The sequence below is a fragment of the Musa acuminata genome, chromosome BXJ2-6, assembly GCF_036884655.1.
Source record: "Musa acuminata AAA Group cultivar baxijiao chromosome BXJ2-6, Cavendish_Baxijiao_AAA, whole genome shotgun sequence".
NCBI classification, from domain to species: domain Eukaryota; kingdom Viridiplantae; phylum Streptophyta; class Magnoliopsida; order Zingiberales; family Musaceae; genus Musa; species Musa acuminata.
Window position 1 is genome coordinate 14193924 of NC_088343.1, and position 23321 is coordinate 14217244.

The following is a 23321-nucleotide window of genomic DNA, read 5'->3' on the forward strand; positions in this document are numbered from 1 at the left end:
TGCTTGTGCTTTGAGTCATAGGTTTAATGGATTCACGGTCATTAAGAGTAGACTGAGGTGTTCCACAGACAGATTCCACAGCAAGTGCATGGCAGGACTTGCACGTAGAAACCCTACACGGTTCGCAACTGCATGCTTTGCCATTGTTGCCAGCGACGGCTATTGCAGTAAGTATACAATCTTTGCTTAATGCATGAATGGTGGAGAAAACTTATTGGTCTTAACTTTGATTGACAGAAACATATCGGTCAATGTTACATATTGAGATGTGCGTCGACTGTCGCGTGTGTTTTCGAGTTGATGGTGTGCTGGTGCTCCATGTTAGGTTAAATCTTGCACCCATGCATTTATTGTGAGCTTTGCCAGTAATGGTAGAAGTTGACGCTGACATCGGTCAAGTGTCGAGACGTATCACTGAATGCTTCCTCTCCATGAGCACAACCATGTGATGTACTGACACTATCTGCATCACTTGGCGTACGAATGCAGAGGAGGACATGTTTCATGACTTCTACCACAAGAAGGAGAGGTCTGAACCCTTCATTCGTCTTCACAACGATGAATGGTGGAGTTGAGTACCTTTGGATAGAATTGAATTGATTTATTATGTCCAAAAGCAAGTCATATTATTTTATTATAGGATTTGGACATGATCCATTTGCCTTTATTTAAAATATTCCTACAAACAAATTATATTTTTTTATATAATATATTATGGGATAATTTCTATGAGAAAATTATTTTTTATAGCTTTTCTTAGATTATACTTGTTGTTAATCACCACTTCTCTCATGATTTACCTCCACTCAATTGTTTTGACCTTGATGCTTTTACCGGTTGTGCCTTTACCTCTAACCTCGTTGAGAGGTCTAATTTATCCTTTCTTGATTTGCTCCTTCTCATCTCGATCAAACCCTAGCCATCTTACTATATTCATATGGTTATGACAAGGACAATAATATTAGCACTAAGTATTAACGATTACAATGACCTCCACCCCTAATCGCTCTATCACATTCTCCACTATGGTGGCCTCTATAGACTCAAGGCATTATACAAGAGGCATTAGTTCCTCGTAATGTGATAGTTACGATTGAACGGAAATGACATAAGCACTTAGAGCGAAGAAAATGGTCACAGAAGCGATAAATTCCGAACTTAATGTTATAGGATGGATGGGTACGTGATTCTTTAAAGATTCATCATCAATATTATTATTTTTAAAAAAATAATAATTATAAGTGGTATTTGCTTAATCCGAGTTATTAGATTATGCTAACAGTCTTAATATTTAAGGGGACATATATTTGATATACTAACAATCATAGGGGTAAATATGACATTTTGGTGAACGCAGAACTGTGTTAGCTCAATCGCCGAACCTCACGCTCTCCACAACCCAAAAGACGAATCGGTCCATCAATCAATCGGGTTGCTGATCCCAATCTCCACCGGCGGTGAGGATTTCAACGATCACGGATTCGCTAAAGGACCTGCCTCCGATGGCGGAGACGGGCGTTTGGGATCTGAGAGTACGAACCCTAGTGAGCTCAGGTGCGTTCAGCATCTACCTTTTCTAGCTTCTTGTTCTTCTTTCGGTTGTATCCCTCCCGCAAGGGAGGTGACAACAGCTGGTGCTCAGGAATGCTGTGCCCTCCGGGAATTATTCGGTGGCTCGGGATTCTTCCGGGTAGTCATAGGTTGGGTTTCGTTCATCATCCCCGTTCCGTAGAGGGAATCATTGCGGACGATTTAGGGTTCTTTCTTGCTTGCTCGTGCGGAGATAAACCAATTAGTTAACATTACCCCATTGAATACATGGATTGCAAATTATAGGCATTTGGGTTGATGGAGATTTTGTGATAGGCACTTGGGTTCAATGAGTCAGAATCAGATGTTAATTGATGGGAGAATTGTGATAGAGAACTTGTGCAGTTGTGGTGTTTGTTGTATGGCTCATCAAAGTCCCTGCAACCACAGAGTGGCCTGACAAAATATGTGTCTCCTAATGTGTGTGTGTAGTTTAGACTTTTTGGGAATTTCACTGTGCAAATTGATGGAACATTAAGGAGATCACTTGGTATTTTTGAAGTCTGTTTTATCCTTAGTGCAGATGTGTTGGAACACCCTCAAAGTTCAGTCCTATTAATACAGGTTTGACTACTATTAATACAGGTTTAAGCATTTTGGTGGAGTAGTTTAGGGTCATCGGTTAATGGATTAATTATCTCATCAAGTCAAACCATGATAAATGGTATCAAGACTAGCCTAGTATTGAAAGTGATGAGTGAAATGAGTTACAAAGAGCTACCGGTGGATGGCATGAAGTCATCACTAGGTTAGAACTCATATGTATCATGCTAGAGTTTAATTCTGAGTTATATTAGTCCTTGATAAGTACATTGAACCTTTAAGTGGGTGAAATTGTAACACCTTAAGTTAAGTCCTAGATCGAAATAGGATAAAGATGTGAATTGTCTTTTTAAGATTATGATGAGTGAATTACTATTAATCTTAATTTAAATATTTTGGACCAATGTTTTAGACACAGATGATCAAGAAATGGCTGCCACTATCTTTAATTTCTCTACTTGCAAATATTTTGGAAATTTGAGGGATGAGTTACTCCCCACTAACTAGCATTGGGGTCTGATATATCGAGAATAGCTTTACCATACTATTATTTTTGCTCCTATCTATGTGATTGTTTCTACAGCTTGCATTACTTGGAATTATGAGGGATCCGCGAGCCTCATGTAAATTACATTCGAATATGGAGTGATTAGAAAGCTGGTGGCACTTCTTTGAATTGATAATTTGTGAACAGTATTGTGCTTGTGCCTGCAACTTCTAATTTCTTCAATCTTAATTTAATTATGCTTGTGGTTATTACTGTTGTGGTGTTTCTATCATGGATCATCATTTCTTCATTTTGCCTGACTAGTTGAATCTTCAAGGACGGAGACTTCATGTCCACCGTTGGGGTCTTGTAAACATCCTTACGCTTCTATTCATTACAATGGCATGAAGGGCTTCATAAATGGTCACTGGTTCCACGCTTTGATTGCATTATTATTGAACATGCTGAGTTTACATGATGGTGAAATTATCTTATTTGATGCATATGATAGAAAATATTAGGGCTTATGTAGATTCTTCAACAGCCAAGAACACTTTTTCCTGAAACAGAGAAATTTAGTTGAAAATTTTTGACATCGGAGCACAGAAGTGTCTAGGAAAGGCCAAATAGAATTTTATAGGTAGTGAGATCTCATGTCTTCTTTGATGTCCATTATGTTGTTTCATATATAAGGATGATTCTGTAGTAAATGATCAGGAATTTATATACGAATGAGGACTTAAGCTTGAATGATGAGGATGGCCAGCCCACAGGTAAAACACTGGGCATCTATTGCATGTGTTTGAGCCATTCCAAGTTCTTCACTGGAGATAGCACGTGCCTCCATGATCTAGAATTTGCTATCCAGATTGCAAGTTGCTTTCTTGTCAGTGATTTATATATTGTTTATGATCTTGGATAGTTTATTATCTCCATTGAATAATCACTGGAAAGTGTGTTGCGTTGAAAGTTGCACTTGATGTAGCTGAGCTGCTCGTCTTCCTTTCATACTGTCTTCCAGAAAGATAATGCCACTATTGAGCTAAGTTTGCATGACTTAGTGCTTGCAGTAAAATCTCATTCTTTCAGTATCAGGGAAACTGAACATGATTCTTCAACTCATTGGTCACTTGATTATTGCATGATTATTCACAAAGGCAATCGATCACTATAACTTTGTTGACTAAGAAGGTCATATCTCTTCTGTATCGGCTGGGAGTAGGCATGCTGAAAGCTTCACTTCTAGAATCATTCTTGGTAAGAGTTTCTACTCTCCTCAAGCATGTTATGTTTGCTGTTACAGCTTTCTTTGCTCTTGGAAATTTCCGCATCTTGATCTGATGTGATATTTATCTCACATTTTGGCCATCATAAGATGTAAGTTTTCAGAGAAGAATAAAAAGAAATATTAATCTTTGACAATACATTAGAATATTGACATATATATATACCATTTCATAGTCAGCATTTCCTTTCCTCGTCTTACACATGCATCCTCATATTCATATATGGAAGACTAACAAATCTATGTTGGTTAAGGTTACATCTGTTTCGCAAGAAATGGAGAAGGAGATCTGAAGATATCGAATGACAGAAAGAAGCTTAGTTGTGCAAAAGAAATAAAAGAAGAAGATTCATTTAGCCAACTCAAATGGTGAGGACTCGTTTGCGGGTCACATCTGCAATCTTCATAAGCTTCTGAGTGCTCACAATTCTTGAGCCGCAAATGTGTGTGAACTTGCAGGTGCATTTCGGCGGAGGGTGGCAGATCATGGTGTTTGACGGAATGACCGGCACCAAAAGAAAAGAACTCAGAAGCGGATGCTAGTTGTCATCACGGTGCTTGCAGCGATCACCACCCATCTAAATCTCTTCAAATTGGGGCAGGAAATCCAACAATGTCAGAAGTTGATACTGTGCTTCACTAGTCGGAGCGAAACAAAAGCTGGGGTTATAGTGGTAGAAGGAGTAGTTGTTTTATGGCCCACCACAATAGAAACCCTCTTGTGTCTTGCGCCTTTCGCCATTGATGACCCCCATTGCTTCATCTTTGATGTTACAGGCACACAAGTTAAGGGGAAAAGAGACCTCTCTCTTTCGCACTCTCTCTTCTTCTCTCCTCCCTGATCTAGAAATCTGGGAGTTGGCTTAGGAGATCCCAGCAAGCTCCCGGGGAAGGAACAAGCGGAGTCGACAGGAAACTGTTACTGGGACTTCCTAAGAAGGTGCCCCCTCGGCCGCCGAAAACTGGACTCAGTTCCTGCAGGATGCTGAACACGCTTGGGTCGAACGACGGCGAGAAGAGCTTCGGCGATATGGGGGGCAGCGCCCACGGCACGGGCGACAAGATCCCCGGGAACGAAGCGGTCCGGTCCAGCGTCGGCCATCCCTCCATCTCCGCCGGATCCGTGTCGTACCCTCGCGCTCGGTCGCCCGCACGCGGCGGCGCGGAACTCTCGAACGTGGCGATGCGGGCGGCGGGCGAGAGTGCGCCGGTGGGCGAAGGGAGGGACGCGTCGGCAGCGGAGGAATCCGGGCCCGTGAGCCGCTGGACGAGAGTCATGAACTCGCCGGGCTCCACGTGGATGATCTTGGGAGAGATCGCGTAGATGACGACCGGGGGGCGGAGGGCTTGCGTCGGCTGCGGCGGCTGGGGTGGTGGCGCCACCGGGTGGGAGGGCGCCGGAGGCTTCTTGATCTTGTAGGATTCCTTGGAGACCTTGAGTGGCGTGGGCCTGGGGCCTTGCAGCTCCCGTCGCGGCGACGGCCGGGGCTCCGAGGGATCCATGTACACGGGTGTGGCTACTGGGATGCAGAGGAAGAGGGCCGACGACTCACGGAAAGCTTCTTCCGCGAAAAGGCCATGTTGTTCACATGTAAGAAAGTGAGGGCGTGAGGAAGAAGCCAATGTAGATAAAAGAAGACTGGTATATAAGGCGGACAAAACGGTGTGGGTTGCTATGTCACTAATCCTGGGTTAGTTGACGGGGTGTGGTGGGGCCGACGCGGTGTCGAATGGGGTGGGTTGCAGCGGTGGACGGGCAGAACCATGGATCGACATGTATACATGCACGGATGAGGTCATCGGGTGGTGCATATAACCATGATCCATGACGTCACTCCTCATTGGACATGGAGAGGAAGTACAGGTACCACATGTCCTCTTGTCTCGTGCGGCTAATTCACAGATCCCCCACAGTCCAAGTCGCATCTGAGCTCAACTCATTAACTCATATTTTTAGTTAGGTCATTGTTTTGATGAACGACCTCAAAACGATGGTTTAATTCACATGAAGACGTGATGCGACTCGGATAGATTATTTAGTACTGCTGTGACTTTTCGATTACAAGTCGTATCTTCTTTTTCACCTCATCATCTTTGTGATCAGGAGAAGATCTAATGGCCAATAATGGGCTTGAATTCTATCACGGCCCAATGATCCTATTTGGGTCCGAACCAACATTTCAGATTTGGGCCATCAGTTATTTTGTTACACACACAGAGGTACAGAAAGCAATCCATATATTAATGAATCAAAATAATTAACGTTTCGATATATCTAATCACTTGTGGTTTAATTTATTTACAGTTTTTAGATGCTTGCGTGTCACTATACAACGATACGATGGGCGCAAAATATGAGCGCAAAATTTGATTCATGAATCTAAGAAATAATGAGAATTCTTAATCTCTGGACGATTGAATTGATGTCGTTTCATTGGTTCCCCTAAAAAATGTATTTTAATTGAAACTTTGTTATTCACGATATATGATGATCGAAACGGAAACTTGATGGACATGCAATGAACTAAGTAAAATGTGGAATCGTAAGTACAATCCGACAAGAAAGGCATGAAGAAGAAGAAGTGTGATGTCAAATAAAGACCCCCCAACTCGACAACAGATTGACTACCAGTGTCCCTTTGATGTAGGAGGGGTCGTCCCAACCACGAAGCGTCCCCACAAGGATTAGGCCAGCTGAACCCTAGTTGTTCGTAGGTCCTTGAAATATTATTGTGGTGGCGCAGGAGCCTTTGAGGTCACGTCTTCTCTTTTAAGAGTTATCAGCGAGCTGTGTCCAATAATTTAACCTTCATCTCATGTTTTTAAGTCACGAATGATTGAGCTGCAGCATGATAGTACTTCACATCAAGAACATGGAAATTCGAGAAGCTAATGAAACGAAATTGTTCTCGGTTCATAATATAGTGAACCATCGAATAGATTCTGATCGTCGTCGACGATGACGCACGGCATGACGCATATGTTGATGTTGATTTCGTTCCATATAGAAAGTTATATAAGGTGATGTTGGATAGCTGCTGTTTTGATGCTTTTTGAATGACATCGCGGAGAGGGTTTTGGAAGAGCAAAGAGGTTGATGTCAAAGGTTGGATATCGAGTGAAAGGGTGCCAAGGCCATGAAACACGGTGTAGGAGGGTCGATGTGTCTTTGTCCAAATCCTAAGCATCACTTTCCACAGCAAAAGAGATTACCGGTGAAAGAATTTCTCTCCTTTAACTATAGCAGACGACTGCAACTGTCCAAAAGGTGTTCCTCTCCTCCTCCTCCTCCTAAACCAATGATCAGAACAAGGTTCAAACATGGCTGTCAAAGTGCTTGTGCAGCTGCTTCGATTCTAGTTGTTGGATATATAATTGGTTCGGAGTTAATCTAGGCCTTGCTAGTGTCAGGTGATAGGTGTTCCTGTAACACTTGCATTGGAACGTGTTTGACGAAGATCAATTTGATATAAGTCAATGAAGGTTACCGCGTATTTTTATAGAAAGCTCAAGTGAATGCTAGAGTTATTAATCTACGAAATGATTGTATGGAATCGTCGATCATTTTTTAGTCGAACGATCGAATGTTATGATTGTCGATTTACATGTCGAATTGTCAATGTGTCGATATCGATATGTAAGCGTGTTCGCGTTTTATCATCTCCTAATCAGTTATATATGATATCAAAGAGTTCACTCAATGAATTGACTGACAAAGCAATAACATGATCCGAAAGATTTGATTAAGTGATCCAAGTCCATCAACTCATGGGTAAAAAGAGAGAGAGAGAGAGAGAGAGGATGACAAATTCCAAGTGTCATTTCATTTGAGAACACATGACTCCAATGATTCATCTGTAGTTCAGATTCCCTCCAGTAGTAGTTTGGGCAAACCTCTATGAAAAGGGCCTCCTCCTCCTCCTCTTCCTCTTTTTCCATGTCCATGATAAGGACACCAGCAGCATTTGTCCTCCTCTTACAATGCCGCTGTGTGTGGTCCAAACTCTGATGTAGAAGACGCTACATTGCTTGCCTTTAGACTCCAGGGCGTTGTGCCACCCACTGATCGTTCATGCCGGATTCCCTGTCGCTTTGCTCTCTCTCTCTCTCTCTGTGTCACCATCTCCAGTCTTCAATCCGGTCTTTTCCTAAGTAATCTCCAAAGCTATTTTTTATGTTCATGAGAAGCAACGCATGCATACAGCATGCGTTTAATCTTCTTCTTCTTCTTCTTCTCTACCTAATAATGCGTATAGTTCAGACTAAATTCTAAGGCTTGAAGACCTCGAGAACTTGCCTGTTTCTTGTAGACGGATCAACATACTCCATCCATTACCTAATATTCTAATTGGATTCGACCAAGTAACAAATCCTATAATGCATGATCGCATCAATGAAGCTCCTCTTTTTTGTTGTTCGAATCCAAAGACGAATTATATATGCTTGAAACATAACACAGTCCCTCCACTCCATCTCTTCTTACCCAACGACAGAGAACGATGATGCATTAGCCGACACAGCAGCATATAATATCCAAGCTACTACTCTCGTGTATTCGTTGTCACTGTTGAACTACACAAACAAGGTTTCTCTGCCTGCCACAACTTTCGAGTGCTTTCCACTGTCCAGATATGATTGCGGTCCATAACACGGACTCATTATCCATCCTATTTCTCTCCTCCTCTGTGTCTAATGATGCATTGTCTTATCGACTCGAGACCAAAGTGGGCACAGCCTCAGCACTCCCTCCTCTCAAAACTCGTCCTGTAACCAAACCATTAACTACTATTTCTTTAAGATTCCCGCAAGCAAGACGAGATAAGATAAGATGGATGGCGATATGGTTATTAATTGCTAACATAATGATTGAGAGTGGGAATAGAAGCGAAGCCCACCGACAGCGACGGGATTCCGAGTGGGGAAGGCGACCCGCGCCTCGATTGGCTGCGGCCTTGACCTTTTCCTCCGCCGCGGTGGGACCCGCCGTTACTGGATGGTGACGAGCGCGTCCTATGGCGCGGGCCCCGCCCCCTCCTCTCCTCGCCCACCGAATCCTCTTCGGTTCTACCGCCCCTTCCAACCGCTCGGTCCCCCTTCCCTTGTCCCGCCCCCGCCGTTTCGGGATCCCCCGCAACAGCCACCGGGTTTCGTGTTTTCGAGGCGACGCGTGTCGGAGTCCGAGACCAGCCACGGCCCCTGGGCCGTGGGGTTCTTGCAGCAGGGCTTTGGAGGGGATGAGGGAGGCGGGGGGAGGGTTGACGGGTGAGAAAGCGAAACGTGTCCCTGGGGGGGTGGTGGCCCAGTCGGGTCACGGCATGTGGCACATGCGGATGGGCCCCGTTTCTGCTCCTCTCCTCCTCGACGTCGTCGGGGTGGGCCCACCGAGCAATTAGTGCGGTCCCCGCGGCGGGGCGACGTGCGGCCACGGCGGCCCCGCGGATAGATTTCATGGTGGTGGTGCGCGCCCGCCTCCACCCACTCGTCCGTACGATGAGGCGGCTCGTGGCGGACCGAGCGAGTCAGCCTTCCCTCCCTCCCTCGGAGCAACGCTCGCTCCGCACGAGTACGCAGAGAAAGCAACGTCGACGCAACACGAGTGTCCGCTAGAACGGGACGGGGAGGGAGGCATCCAAGAGAGCTTGGAAGTGCTCTCTACTCACTCTACGATCTACGAAGACCTACAGCAAAGGAACCACTGAATCCAGTTCACGTGGGTGTGGGGGATTGGCATATCAAGGGGCAAGCTTCATCATCATGTCTCTCTTTCTCTCTCTCTCTCTCTCTCTGTCCCTCCTCCATGTATGATGATATGACCACTCTCCATGATTGGGTGCTTCTTCTGTGCGGTGGCTTGCACACCGCCAAGAATCTAATCAATTGAAGTTTGAGATAAGGCTGGCTTTTATGAAGTGGATCGTTCATTTTGAATCCTTTCTCCCTATATTCACACTCTTTTCCAAGTCTATATTTACACTAAGGAGAACTCTTTGCTACCGATCTAATTAAAAGGAAGATGATATATTGTTAAAGGCGTCAGCTTTGAACTCAAAATCTTGTCATTCATCATTTATCCTTAAAAATAAATTACATGATAAAAATGGAAAATAAAAGGTGCGGGTAAAAACAAAAACTTGCGCCTTCATTTCTCCGTAGCAGCCGCTCTCGTTGAATCTGCCTTGATCTGGAATTTGGAGATGGATCCAAGTTGATAGCCGGTCCTTATCACCTACTTGATTCTTTTGTGGAGCCTTTTGACTTGGAATTGTGCTCTACAGCATATACTTGATCGCAAACATGTGTTATTTGTGTGAGACTATGAGAAAGCCATTGTTACAGATGGTAGATGATCTAAAGGTGGGGAGAGGTGTCAATGTGGAAGATCCCATTCCACCCCAAAGGTGTGTCATTGTGAGCTGGCCGGTTGAGGGACTTGAAAAGGTCTGGACAAAGTGGTGACCGTAAGTAACACCAAATAAAGATAAACAAGAGAGAAGAAGAAGAAAAGGAGGGAGAGGATATAAAGGAGGCTGGAAAAGGTTTGAGCTGTGGGAGTCAAGAGAGAGAAGTGCAATGTTGCTGCAAGTTGGAAAGCAGTGAGTGATATGGCTTTGTGGCTGTGGAAGACCAACACAAAAAATATCTCAAGACATGGGATGGGGGGTTGCGTCTGATAGAGGACTTCATAAAAGAAAAGGGATCATACAAAGGACATCACATTTAAGGTCACATCTTCTTGCTGATGAGGAGAGACCCCACTTTGGTTCCCATAACTTTTTTACTTCCTTCTACGAGCGAGAAAAAACAAACAACCATTATGATATGATGATCAAAATTATAAAAAATATATTACGTTCGAGTCAATCTGATGTGATTTAGATTCGTATATATAGAATTATTTAAGATACCTTCGAGGTGACATACAACGGTAAAAAATTAAGGTCCAAAAAAATTTTTCGAGTTAGATTCATTTCATGCCTAAGTTAATAATCATTAATACAGTCATTAATAGTAAAAAAATAATCCTTTGACTATGTTAAAAGTAAGCTCTTATATCTAATAGAAAAAAAAATGATATATTATATAGAATATTTTCGAAGAAGATAATCTTAATCATCTCTAACAATTTCTGGTAATATATTCACTTCCTCGGAAGAAATTCTAAGTCAATTATGTGTTTTCACATTCGAGGCACCTTGTACAATCATACATGCACAGGTCTGAACCACATTAGACTGATTAGGATGTTAATAATATCTTGCCATAACAATAGATGTTAATAATATCTTGCCATAACAATAGATGTTATCTAAACCATTAAGATAATCTATGCTCCATCTTCTCATTTATTTCATTTTCTTTCTACTATAAATATTTTTAATTATGTATTTTGGTATTTTGTATGATTGCTTGGATAAGCTATCGTGAGGTGTAGTGTTCATTTTTTTAAAATCTTTTCTAGGTGAGAAATTTATTTGATAAGGAAAATATTCTCAAGAATCTAATTGGAACTCTTCAAAGTTAACAGATTAATGGAAGAATTTAAATGTACTCACATGAATTTTGCCAGAGTAACTTTACATTATCAATCAATTATTGTTCACTTATTGTATATTCGAAGGATTAATATGATATTAATTTAATCCAAAAATATACACTTATTGTGTTGTGGACCGAGTACAGTATAGATGATATTTTGACTCTTTCAATTCCTAGAAATATGAGATTATTCTCTTAGTTCATCTCCTTTTATATTAAATACATAAATATTTTTAAAAACATATGTTAAAGGCGGTCCAATTTCCATAAAGAACCTTCGAGGTTTAAATTAACAATAAATATATTATATCACTTGCAAAATGTCCATTGTATATAAACATTGGTATTAAACATGCTAAAACCAAGGACCGAAGATTAAGTTCCTACATTTTTACTACACCTCTTGAGTTCCATCATTTTAAAAAATTAAAGTCTTTTACTTGGGATATTCAATGGAAGAAAATTAACTTTCCTTTTTAGGTGTGTTGGATAAGGAATTAGAATAGTCCAACATTATTAAGAATTGAAAAAATGAATTATTGATATATAATTTAAAATTTTAGATTTTTGAGTTAAATTATATCAAATTGGATCTATGTTAACTCACATTCGTTTGACTCAAACTCATCATCATTCAATTTCTAACCATCCCCTGTCTCTCTATGAGTCTCGAGTTTCTATATATTCTGTCATCGCTAATTGTTGCATTGTATATGGAGAAGTTAATTACGTACTATTATCTTATTTTCACGTATCATTTACTTTATATTTATACATTCATATCGGACACTAAAACATTTTGGGTGTAAAATATGATGCTTTGACTACAATCATAACAACTACAAATTACTATCATTTTGAATATTACTATTACTTAATTGGTTTGAACATAGGAACATTTATTGAAACCGGACCGACCTACGCAAGTCGTAGGTCATTAGAGGGATAATGGTGAAACCAATAAGTATATATATATATATATATATATATATATATATATATATATATATATATATATATATATATATATATATATATATATATATATATATATATATATGTCATGTCTTGATTTCATGCTCTAGATGCCCCTTTTAATTACTATTACAAGGTCAACCGTAGTTATGTGTATACTAAAGCTAGTTTTTTTCACTTTTCTTTTGTGATAGATGCTCAAGAACAACATGTTCTTGTTAGATCAATTAGTGTTTGGAATATTAAATCAAAATAGAGAGATGAGATAGATTCAAAAGAAGATCAAATTCGGGGTCTAAGAGATTATAGGTTATCATACAAAAGTATATCCTCTATGATTTCTTAATATCCAAAATTTCAAGAGATTTTTCAGTATTGATCTTACAAATTAAATCTTCAAGGTCAAATTAGATCTTGAAAAGATAGATCAAGAGGTACCAACTCACCCTAAGAGAGAAGAAGGTGTAGGAGTCAAGAGATTATCTAAGAGAGAAATAGATATTGTGAGTACCTATTTTATCCCATCGAGAATCTATAGAGAAAAACAAAATAAAAATGAAAAAGAAAAATGGTTAGAGCAAAAATAAAAAATACAAGGATAGATTTTCCAACAATTGGTTCTTTCGGTTCATAAAAAATAGATTGATTGGATATTAGTAAATCTTTTTTTGACATTTCAAATCTATTATTATTATTTATTGTAAGATTGATTTGTCTAATTATACAATGAAAAGGTAAGAGAGATCACAAAAGAATTGTTATTCCAATAAGCTCCTAACACAATATCTGAAATTTCTTGTGCTGGGAATAGGACTCATATAAATGCTTGTTGCAATCTGAATACTACTGGATAATGTTAAGCTAACCAACGAGAAGACTTGTATGGCATAAGTGCATTGAACCAATAGTTCATGTGCTCTCTGATAAGACTCCTACCCACATAATGAATGCACCATTCAAGTATATTTCCAAAAGGCACACTGTTTCGACAATTCATTGCGAGCTGCCAAATTGCCATCAAAGCTAATTTAGATTAGCATAAACAGAAATTTCATTTTCAACATGTATCAGATGCCTCTTTTTTTTTAGTAGAATTTTGACTATGTATTCCATCATCTTCGATATGATAAATAATTTTTTTTTATGTCTTAAATGTACAATAAAATAAAATAAGACCCGTCGGTGGTAGAATATTTTGAGTCACTAATGCAACCAAAATTATTGTTCATGCATAAGAAAAAGCAAAAGAAAAAGAAGATTATGTTTTGTCATGATCCGATTTGATGAAAATAATTAATCTATTAACTTCGATAGACTTCAATTATTAATTTAAAAATATTTAAATTGAAGTTAATAAAAAATGTATTCATCTTAATATCATTTTCGATACGGAAAGCAAAGACCTCCTGACTCAACCTTCAGCTGAGTGAAAGCAAAGTGCAAAGACACAGTTAAATAACCAGCGAGTTTGGCATCGTTTTCCTCGGCAGAATGTGTCTGCCGTCGACAACTAAAAGCTTCGGAGAGCGATTTAAGATAATGGCATGTATACACAATGCTTGGAGGCATTCGATTAACTCCTGTTGTCTATGTTTCCTTTGACATGAGATCAACTTTCTCCCACCCACAAAGTGACTTGTTTATTGTTGTCAAGCTGTGATTGATTTGGAAATGTCCTCATCGTTTTCGAAAGGCTATATAATATATATATATATATATATATATATATATATATATATATATATATATATATATATATATATATATATATATGTATATAGAAAGATGAATTCAGAGCTCGAAAGATCGGCCATGCCATCTTTGTGTTCAGTCTCTTTCCCGAAAGAAAGTGTCGCTCCAGACGGAGGAACTGCCGCTGTAAACAAAGGAATGATAGGACAGTAACCTTAAATGATGGGCTATTACTATTGGAACCGTCCGACCTTACACAGAAAGTGCCCCTGCATCGAGTGCCACCATCACAATAATAACACAGAAGCGATCGGACAACATAGAGACGGACGTACGCATCCGTGAGCATGAACACGCACATGGACCACGTAAATCTGGAAGAAACATGAAGGAGCACACGGTGAAAAGGGGAAGATGAGCAGCCTTGGGCATCAGGATTCGTTTGGTTGGCATCCACTGCATCAAACCCAGTGTTGCCCGGAAAAATAATATTCTCGCTTTGCTGGTGTAATGCTGGTCGTTGGTTGGGTTGCTTGGCTTTCGATTGCTTTATCTTCCAACCCCAGCATCCAACCACAAATAAAGAATCTAAGAATTAGGTAGCCTTGAGAGAGAGAGAAAAAAGCCGAAAAAACGAGATTTTTATTTGTTTTGGAGAGAGGAAGAAGAAGCTCTATCTTTTTCTGCAATCTTCGTATAAAAATCAACTCTGTGGAAGTCGACGTTTCCTCGTTTCTCAGCTGTTTGTCCCCTCTGACACTTGTGTCAGTTCTTTAACACCTTCACCATCTCTCTCCCAAACTTATACCGATGTCTTTGTAGATTAATATTTTTATGGCTACCTATATCTCCCTTTGTTATCTCTCTCTCTCTCTCTCTCCCATCATCGACTACTCCTGTATCCAATGATGAGGAGTAGAGTACGTCAAATCAACCAGGCCTTGCTTTCTTTTGATCCACTCGCAGGTACCAACACCCCACGCTCACTCCTCTTCATGGGTTCATGATAGCTTAAACTGTGCCCGTATCCCCAACCCCAAAAGGACTGCCATTTTCTAAAAAGGAAAAGGAAAAGAAATTTGAGGGCTAGTGATGGATAATGTTAGCTAGTGAAAGATGGCATCTCTTTTCCTGAGAGCTTATAAATGCTGTCTTTATTTCTTTTCTTTTTCAATAGAAGAGAGAGAAAGAGGCAGAGAGAGAGAGAGAGAGAGAGAGAGAGAGAGAGAGAGAGAGAGAGAGGCTGCTAAGCCTCTATTTCCTTTATGTTATTCAACTCAAATCTCTGGTAGCTCCCAGCTTGCTTCTTCTGAGAAGGAGATCTTTTGATGGAGGGCAAGTAGGAGCTCCTAAGAAAGAGGGAAGAAAGAAGAGGCCTTTCCCCAAGTTCCATTCTTATATCTTCCCACGTGCTCATGGGGATTCATCATCTCTCTCAGGTACTGCCTGCGAAAAAATAATACTCGGTTGTCTCAGCTGATAAAGATGGCCGCCTTTCTTTCTTAGCACCTGATCTCCGTCTCCTCTTCTTCCTATCCTCTCTCGATCTATAGGAAGCGTTCGAGTTCGCGGAATGGGTTCTTCCTGTGCTGTTGGACTGAGCCGAGCGCCGCCACCATCCGACTCGCTCTATCTTTCTCGTCGATCTCATCAGTTCATCCGACGACGCTCTTCTCTAGGCTGCTTTGCAGTACAAGGATTAGCAAGTCAACGGTATTTGTTTGATCTTATTGAACGTATTTCCAACTGTTGTTCTCCGAGTCTTGTTCGATTCATTCATCCGATCATCCATGTTCGTGATCTCCATGCTTTTTTTCCTTGCTTTTCTGCAGGAGAATATTACGCCCAGCCACTCGGGCTGCAGTCATTATCTCTCCCCGAGGAGACAATTCGCCGTCGACCGGTGCGATTAGAACACCTTTATCTTGATCTCTTCTTCGGGGAATTTCGATGGCGACGTACTTCCATGGAGCCCCGGAGATCCAGCCGGATGGCCTGCAGACCCTCTACCTCATGAACCCCAGCTACGTTGGCTACTCCGACGCAGCAGCTCCCGCCAACATGGTCCTCCTGAACTCCACGCTGAATTCCATGAATCCGATCAACCTCGCACAAGCTAGCCAGCCGAATCATCAGCAGCAGCAGCAGTTCGTCGGGATCCCGCTTCAAACAGCAGCTCAACCCCATGAATCCTACCGCCCACCACCGATCCATGCACCCCATGATCTGTCGGCCGCCGTCCAAGGCCTGATCCCCCGCCTTCATTACAACCTCTGGACACCGGCCACATCGAGCAACCCCGTCGACATGGCGTCGCAATTCGGTCCCCGGCGCCCCTCCGCCGTGCCATCCGCACAGCAAGGGCTCTCTCTCAGCCTCTCACCGCATGATATGGTGGCGCCAGCGCCGGAGATAACTCCGGCCAGCGCCAACGGTGCGACGACCGTTGCATCCGCGTCCATGGTGCCGGGTGCTGCCAATGGTGCCTCAGGCTCGCAGAGCTTTCTGATGGGATCCAAGTACTTGAAGGCAGCGCAACAACTGCTCGATGAGGTCGTTAACGTCGAGAAGGGGATCAAAAGCGAGCCAGCGAAAGGGGCGACTTCCAAGGATCCTGCCGACAGCAGCAACGCGGAGCTAAAGTGTTCAGGTGCGGGAGCTACCGACGACAACTCCAAGGAAAAGCAAGTCGCAGATCTAACGACGGCAGAACGGCAGGAGCTTCAGATGAAGAAGGCCAAACTCATCAACATGCTCGACGAGGTAATAATACATATGACAAATGCTTTAAAGAGTATTTTTTTTTTCTAATTTTTGAACAAATATTTTTTTGAAGTTACTACCAACAATTTTCGAGAATAAAGCACAGATTTTTCGGGGAATTTTAGTTGGTTATTAGGAACATCTAATCTAAGAGGGAACAGAACTGGCAACACAAGAACTACTCCCTTATACCTTAAGCTCATGGTAGTTTTGGTCCAGTAATTGGCGCTTAGAACAGAGAAGATATATATATGACGTCTTCGATGTTATCATCTGTTGTGTTCCTTACTGTTTTGGTCGTTGAGCTGTCGACTTACTCCTTCTACTTTGGGCTTTGGGTGATTGAAAGGTGGAACAGAGGTACAGGCAGTATCACCATCAAATGCAAATTGTGATCTCTTCATTCGAAGCTGTTGCCGGCTATGGATCCGCGAGAACCTACACCGCCCTCGCCCTTCGGACAATATCGAAGCAGTTCCGGTGCCTCCGAGACGCCATCACTGGCCAAATCCAAGCAACCAGTAAGAGCCTGGGAGAGGAAGAAAGTAAGTCGGGAGGGTCACGGCTTCGGTTCATCGATCATCATCTGAGACAGCAACGGGCACTTCAGCAGCTGGGGATGATCCAGCCGAACGCTTGGAGACCTCAGAGAGGACTGCCGGAACGCTCTGTTTCCGTGCTCCGAGCTTGGCTCTTCGAACACTTTCTCCACCCGTAAGTGCTCAGATCGACTCTCCTCCCACTGTTGTCGGTGAAATGAACTGTGGATTTGATGCAGATATCCAAAGGATTCGGACAAGATGATGCTGGCTAAACAAACAGGACTCACGAGGAGCCAGGTACTGGGAACGTCGCCGTGCCTACTCATCTTCCTCCCGTAACGAGGTTGCAGATTATGATAAGGAAACCGGTGCTTTGTTCTTGTCTCCTCTGTCGATTCAGGTCTCCAATTGGTTCATAAACGCGAGAGTGAGGCTCTGGAAGCCGATGGTGGAGGAGATGTACTTGGAAGAGATCAAAGATCAAGAGCAGAACAACTCCGATGAGAACGCAAGCAAGAGCGACGCTCATGGAAGCTCTACATCCAAGTCCAACGCTCCACAGGAAGGAAGCCCGACAGCAACACCGCCGTCCGACAGCCTCAAAAATGACCTGAAGCAAACTCTGGCATCAGTGCAGCCATCATCCTTCGTTCACGGCCAAAACCAGGCTTACTACGACAGGGACGCGATCGCACAACCCAGGGTCAAGAGGGCCAGAAGAAACGACTCGCCGCACGTAAATCCCATGGCAAATCCTCTCACTGTTGGATCGAAACCGGACGAGACGAGCAACCATGAGATCCTAATGCAGTTGATGGATGGGAGACAGGGGGTCGGGGAGCAAGGCTACCCATTGTTAGCAGGCACCACAAGCCATGGCGGCAACTACGGAGCTTATCCCATGGGAGAGCTCAGAACATTTGATGCGGAGCACTTCTCTCGGAGGTTCTCGGGCAATGGTGTGTCCCTCACTCTTGGCCTTCAACACAGTGGGAACCTTCCCCTGTCGGGAGCGCAAGCATCCCTCCTATCCAGCGACAGCATGCGACTGGGAAGGAGGCTGGAGACGAGCAGTGAGGGCAGTGACTACTGCAGTCTCAACCACAACACAGCAGCTGCACATTCTTCCAATGCTGCATTCAGGGCAGACCGAGGTTTGCTGCTGAACTACTACCAGGCATCATAGGTTTAAGTGCATGTCTATATTGGATCGTACGTGTCATACATATCTGGTAAAGTAGAAGTTAGTGAGTCGTTATAGTGGATAGAAGAAAGGTTTAAGATCACAGGGTCTTATACTAGATAGAATTATATGATTGGGGTATGGTGTTTGGGTTAGAAGCCTCGTCCATAAAGTTCATGAAATGTATAACGTTTCACTTATTTGGGATTATAGATACCAATCATTACTATGGAAGATTTTTATACATGTTGCCTGTTGTTGGACCTTCACGTACTTCGTTTGCATGAAACAACAGTACAGTACATGTGGGTTATAATTACAAGGAGTTGGGTTAGAAAGGAGGGTACCAAAGTAAGAACCAAATCAGATAGATCATTGTCAAATGGAGCTGCAGGACAAGGACAGATATCATGGGGGTGGGGGAGGCCAGCAGTGGAGGGGCCATGCGACGTTCGTTGTGGATGATGATGATGCTGCTGAGAGGTAATGTACTGCAATAATTCAGCGGAAAAGTGGTGGGCGTGGGCCATTTCCGATGGCTGGCCGTGGCACTTTGAGGAGTTGAAGGACCGGAGAAAAGGCCAGCGTTGCGGATTTGGAGGTCCCGACGACGACAGTGGAATACTGTTCTTCGTGATCAGAGTTAAGGTTGGGACAAAGGCTTCGAGAGGGGGGGGGGTCTACAGAGCACATGCTCATGGTGGACTTGCAGGACTCTTTGTCTGCCCTGCAAACTTGATGCGCACATTCCCATGCATTAATGACGCAGTACAGACGCGTGGTGTGGGATTGCCACTCTATGCTCTCTTGACACGAACGCCTACTCCCAAATCACTTCCATCACAGTGAGGGAGTCCTGCCCTTGCATTCACATCTTTCACTTTCCAAACAACCACATGAGATGACAGGATGGTGGATCCATCTGATGAATCGAACGGCAGAATCGACAAGGGTCGAAGACGGTGATCCTGCGCTTGCATTCACGTCTTTCACTTTCCAAACAACCGCATGAGATGACAAGATGGATCCATTTGATGAATCGAACGGCAGAATCGACAAGGGTCGAAGACGGTGATCGTTACAGCCGGAAGGGTTCGGAGCCGAGGTTTGATATGCTCTGATTAGCCCAAGAGTTTTGCTTGTGGGTCGGCCCAAGTGTTTTCTTGGCGCACACTAATTAAAGGGGGCATATAAGGTTAATTTTAATGTTTGCTAGGGACATGCATATAATATTCCTGGAACATGCCCGATATATGTCTTGGTATACGCATCTTTAAATGGGTATATTATACGCGTGTACGTATTCAATGCGTTATGGATTTGTGATCAGCCGAGACAGTTATTGGGAGGAACTTACGGGAAGCTTCTAGATCTGGTCATCTGTCGATGTTAGGGTATAAAAGGCGCCAGCAGCCAGTGCAAGGACGCTCCTGCCCTCCTCCGCTCCTTGGGGCTTCCACCCCTTCCCCTTCCTTACCTTTCCTCGTCGATCGGTGCAAATGCTCACCAGGCGTCTCTCTCTCTCTCTCTCTCTCTCTCTCCTTTGACAGCACTGGCCTCTCCCCGGCGAAGCTGTCGTCTACCTAGTTTAGCCGGTAGCGGGACGCCGTGGCGCAGAGATCCGTCTTTTCAGTTACGCCCTCGACGTCCCTCCCGGCAGTGCGACCGGCGGAGCGCCCGAACCGGTAGAGGTGTCGTTCTTGAATCTTGAAACCTGGAGTAGTTAGAACTCAGGTTTTTGCGTGATTAAGAGTTGGCCTTCTTTAGATCTTCGATGTTGCATATTGTATTTTCCTTCATCTGTTTATCTCTTCTTTTCTTTTAGCACGGGTGGATCTTTTGTTTCTTGAATAAATACTTATGAGTTGCATTTGGCAATGGGGTATTGCGTGATTAGATTTGTTTTGAATAAATACTTGAGTTGGGTTTCTCTGCATCTGTGATGCGGTGCACTGATGTTTCATCTGTTTACCTCTTCCGCGGTTTTCTCCGGATTTCGGATGTTTCCTATTGTGTTTTCTTCATGTATTCTTCTCTTCCTCTCTCCTCAGCACTGATGGAACTTGTATTTCTTAAATCTCGAACCCTGTTGCGAAAAACTTCTTGGGCATAAATACTTAGAATTGTTAAAATATAATTAAAATTTTATGAAAATCGATTTAGTGAACTCTGTTGTTAGTGTTTGGATAAATTTTATTTTGATAATTTGCAGCTGCAAATGTTGAAGTTAGCAGCAACAAAGAGAAGGGAATTATAGATGATAAAGTTGTAGATTCATTTGAAGTTGGTTCTCTTTATAAAGCTTCAGCTGAAAATAATTCTTCATCTGATATACTAATTTTGTTCTTCTGCTTGTTGTTCACCTACATTTATCATGCCAACTAGAACAAATTTTCCTACAACTTCCAAAAGAACAAGGAGACAATCAGGCTGGATGAAAGACTATGTGACTGATGTTCTTGAATTTATTGATGAAGAAGTCGAAGATATTCTAATACACTTTGCATAGTTTGTTGATGGTGATCCAATCACTTTTGAAGAGGCATCAAGTGATGAAAAATAGAAAAGGTGATGAAAGAAGAAATTAACTCCATTTAGAAGAATCAAACTTGGGAATTAATTGACTTACCACAAGAGCGTAAACCCATTGGTGAAAAATGAATTTAAAGAATAAATTTAAAGCAAGATAATATTATTGAGAAATATAAGGCCAGACCTCATTGCAAAAAACTTAAAGCAAAATAAAGGAATATATTATGATGAAATATTTGCACCAAAATATTTTCTCTTGCAGCTCAAAATAATTGATCAATTAGATATTAAATCAGCATTTTTACATGGTGAATTAAAAAAAATTATATACAACAACCATCTGGATTTGTGTTAAATGGTTCTGAAAAGAAAATTTATAAATTAAAGAAGACTTTATATGGTTTAAAGCAAGTACTTCGAGCATGATATAGTTGTATAGATTCATTTTTTTTAAACACATGGATTTGAAAAATGTCCTTATGAGCATATTTTACTTGCAAAACATAAAAGATACAGGTAGGATATTAATTATTTGCTTATATGTGGATGATTTAATCTTTACTGGTAATTATCATGATATGATTCATGAATTTCAAAACTCCATGAATAAAGAATTTGATGTGACTAATTTAGGACTAATGAATTATTTTCTTGGTATTAAAGTTGAACAACAAGATACATGCATTTTCATTTTACAAAAGATATATACCAATAAAATTCTTGATAAATTCAAAACAGACAAAAGTAAGCAAGTTAGTACTCTAGTTGTATGTGGTCTAAAGCTTAGTTATGCTGGAAATGGTAAAAAGATTGATATTACTTATTACAGGTAGATAGTTAGTAGTCTCATGTACTTGACAGTAACATGACCAGATATCATATATGGAGTCAGCTTAATAAGCAGATATATGAAGAATCCAATAGAAGTTCATCTTTAAGCAGTAAAGAGAATCTTGCATTATCTGAATGAGACTCGAGATTTCAGTATTCTTTATGATAAGAGAAAATTCTTATTTGACTGGATTTATTGATAGTGATTATGCAGGAGATATTGCTAGTGGAAAGAGTACATCGGGATGTATATTCTTTTTGGGATCTGGAGCAATTTCATGATGTTATAAGAAACAACCGATTGTATCACTATCTACAATAAAAGCAGACTATATTGCAATAGCTACATGTGCATCTCAAGTTGTATAGCTCAGAAATCTACTAGAAGAATTCGGATTCAAACAAAATATGTCGACCAAGATTTTTTGTCATAACTCTAACTCTGAAGTTATCCAAGAACCCAGTCAATCGTGATAGAAGCAAATACATTTATGCGATATATCATTTCCTCAAACATCAAGTGAAGAGTAAAGTAATCGAGATGAAATATTACAGAAGTAAAGATTAAGGTGTAGATATATTTACGAAGCTTATGAATACCGATGTATTTGTATATCTATGAAAGCTAATTTGAGTTACAATATAAAATTTAAATTAAGAGCGAATTGTCACGAACTGTCATTGCACACCCATAACTATTTCGTTTAACGAACCGTTCAATGCTTTTGTATGCTTATATAGAGACATGACAGTCTATTTTATCTTGGTTTTGTATATTTTTACTTATAAAAATATATGTTCGAACATGTTGAAGTGTTGCAATGCAACCGCTCATCGCGCCGATCCGCAGACCTGGCCGTGCTGACTCATCAACCACGGTATATTTATTCTCTGATATTTTGATGTTAGAAGGACATTCATTGTTTGTCTTCATCTCTCTACTTCTTTTCTCCTGAGCATTTGTGCAACTGTTGTCTCTTGAATGTTGTTGGCATGGCAATTGGGTATTGCGTCATTAAATTTATTGGGAATAAGCGTTGTTAGGTTGAACTGATGCCACAGTAAGCTCTGTTTCTTTCTTTTTGATGTATAATTTGGGATCAGTTGAGGCTTTAGGACGTAGTCACAGGGAAGGATGGAGGAGTAGAGTAACTGAGTTCCAGCTCGAAGATGATTCGACAATAGTGGTTTGAGAGGACAATTGTGGGATGTTAGTTTTTCTTTTTTGCCAATAGGATGTTAGGTTTTTGTAATTAATGCATGATTTCTGGATGTAAAACCATAGATAGGATCTCTTTTTTTTTTGGTTTGGGTTGGGGGGTGGGGGGGGTGGTGGTGGTGGGGGTGTGGGGCGGGGAGGAC

General features: G+C 41.6%; 2 protein-coding genes across 2 annotated transcripts; one reads left to right on the forward strand and one right to left on the reverse strand.

The window, feature by feature from the left end:
• Positions 1-4208: 4208 nt before the first annotated feature.
• Positions 4209-5556, reverse strand: LOC135615039 (protein MKS1-like). The gene has a single exon (XM_065113014.1). The coding sequence runs from the start codon at positions 5406-5408 to the stop codon at positions 4749-4751; it is 660 nt and encodes a 219-aa protein (XP_064969086.1). The 5' UTR covers positions 5409-5556; the 3' UTR covers positions 4209-4748.
• Positions 5557-15298: 9742 nt separating this feature from the next.
• LOC135615040 (BEL1-like homeodomain protein 1) lies at positions 15299-18840 on the forward strand. Its single transcript, XM_065113015.1, has 6 exons — positions 15299-15547; positions 15662-15821; positions 15941-16871; positions 17221-17585; positions 17650-17710; positions 17814-18840. The coding sequence occupies exons 3-6, from the start codon at positions 16059-16061 to the stop codon at positions 18597-18599; spliced, it is 2025 nt and encodes a 674-aa protein (XP_064969087.1). The 5' UTR covers positions 15299-15547; positions 15662-15821; positions 15941-16058; the 3' UTR covers positions 18600-18840.
• Positions 18841-23321: the final 4481 nt, after the last annotated feature.

Excerpts from the sequence above, each read along its gene's own strand:
- LOC135615039 (XM_065113014.1), bottom strand. The coding sequence starts at position 5,408 with ATGGATCCCTCGGAGCCCCGGCCGTCGCCGCGACGGGAGCTGCAAGGC.
- LOC135615040 (XM_065113015.1), top strand. The coding sequence starts at position 16,059 with ATGGCGACGTACTTCCATGGAGCCCCGGAGATCCAGCCGGATGGCCTG. Across the intron at positions 16,872-17,220 it reads TCATCAACATGCTCGACGAG|GTGGAACAGAGGTACAGGCA; the intron begins GTAATAATACAT and ends GGTGATTGAAAG. Across the intron at positions 17,586-17,649 it reads TTCGAACACTTTCTCCACCC|ATATCCAAAGGATTCGGACA; the intron begins GTAAGTGCTCAG and ends GATTTGATGCAG.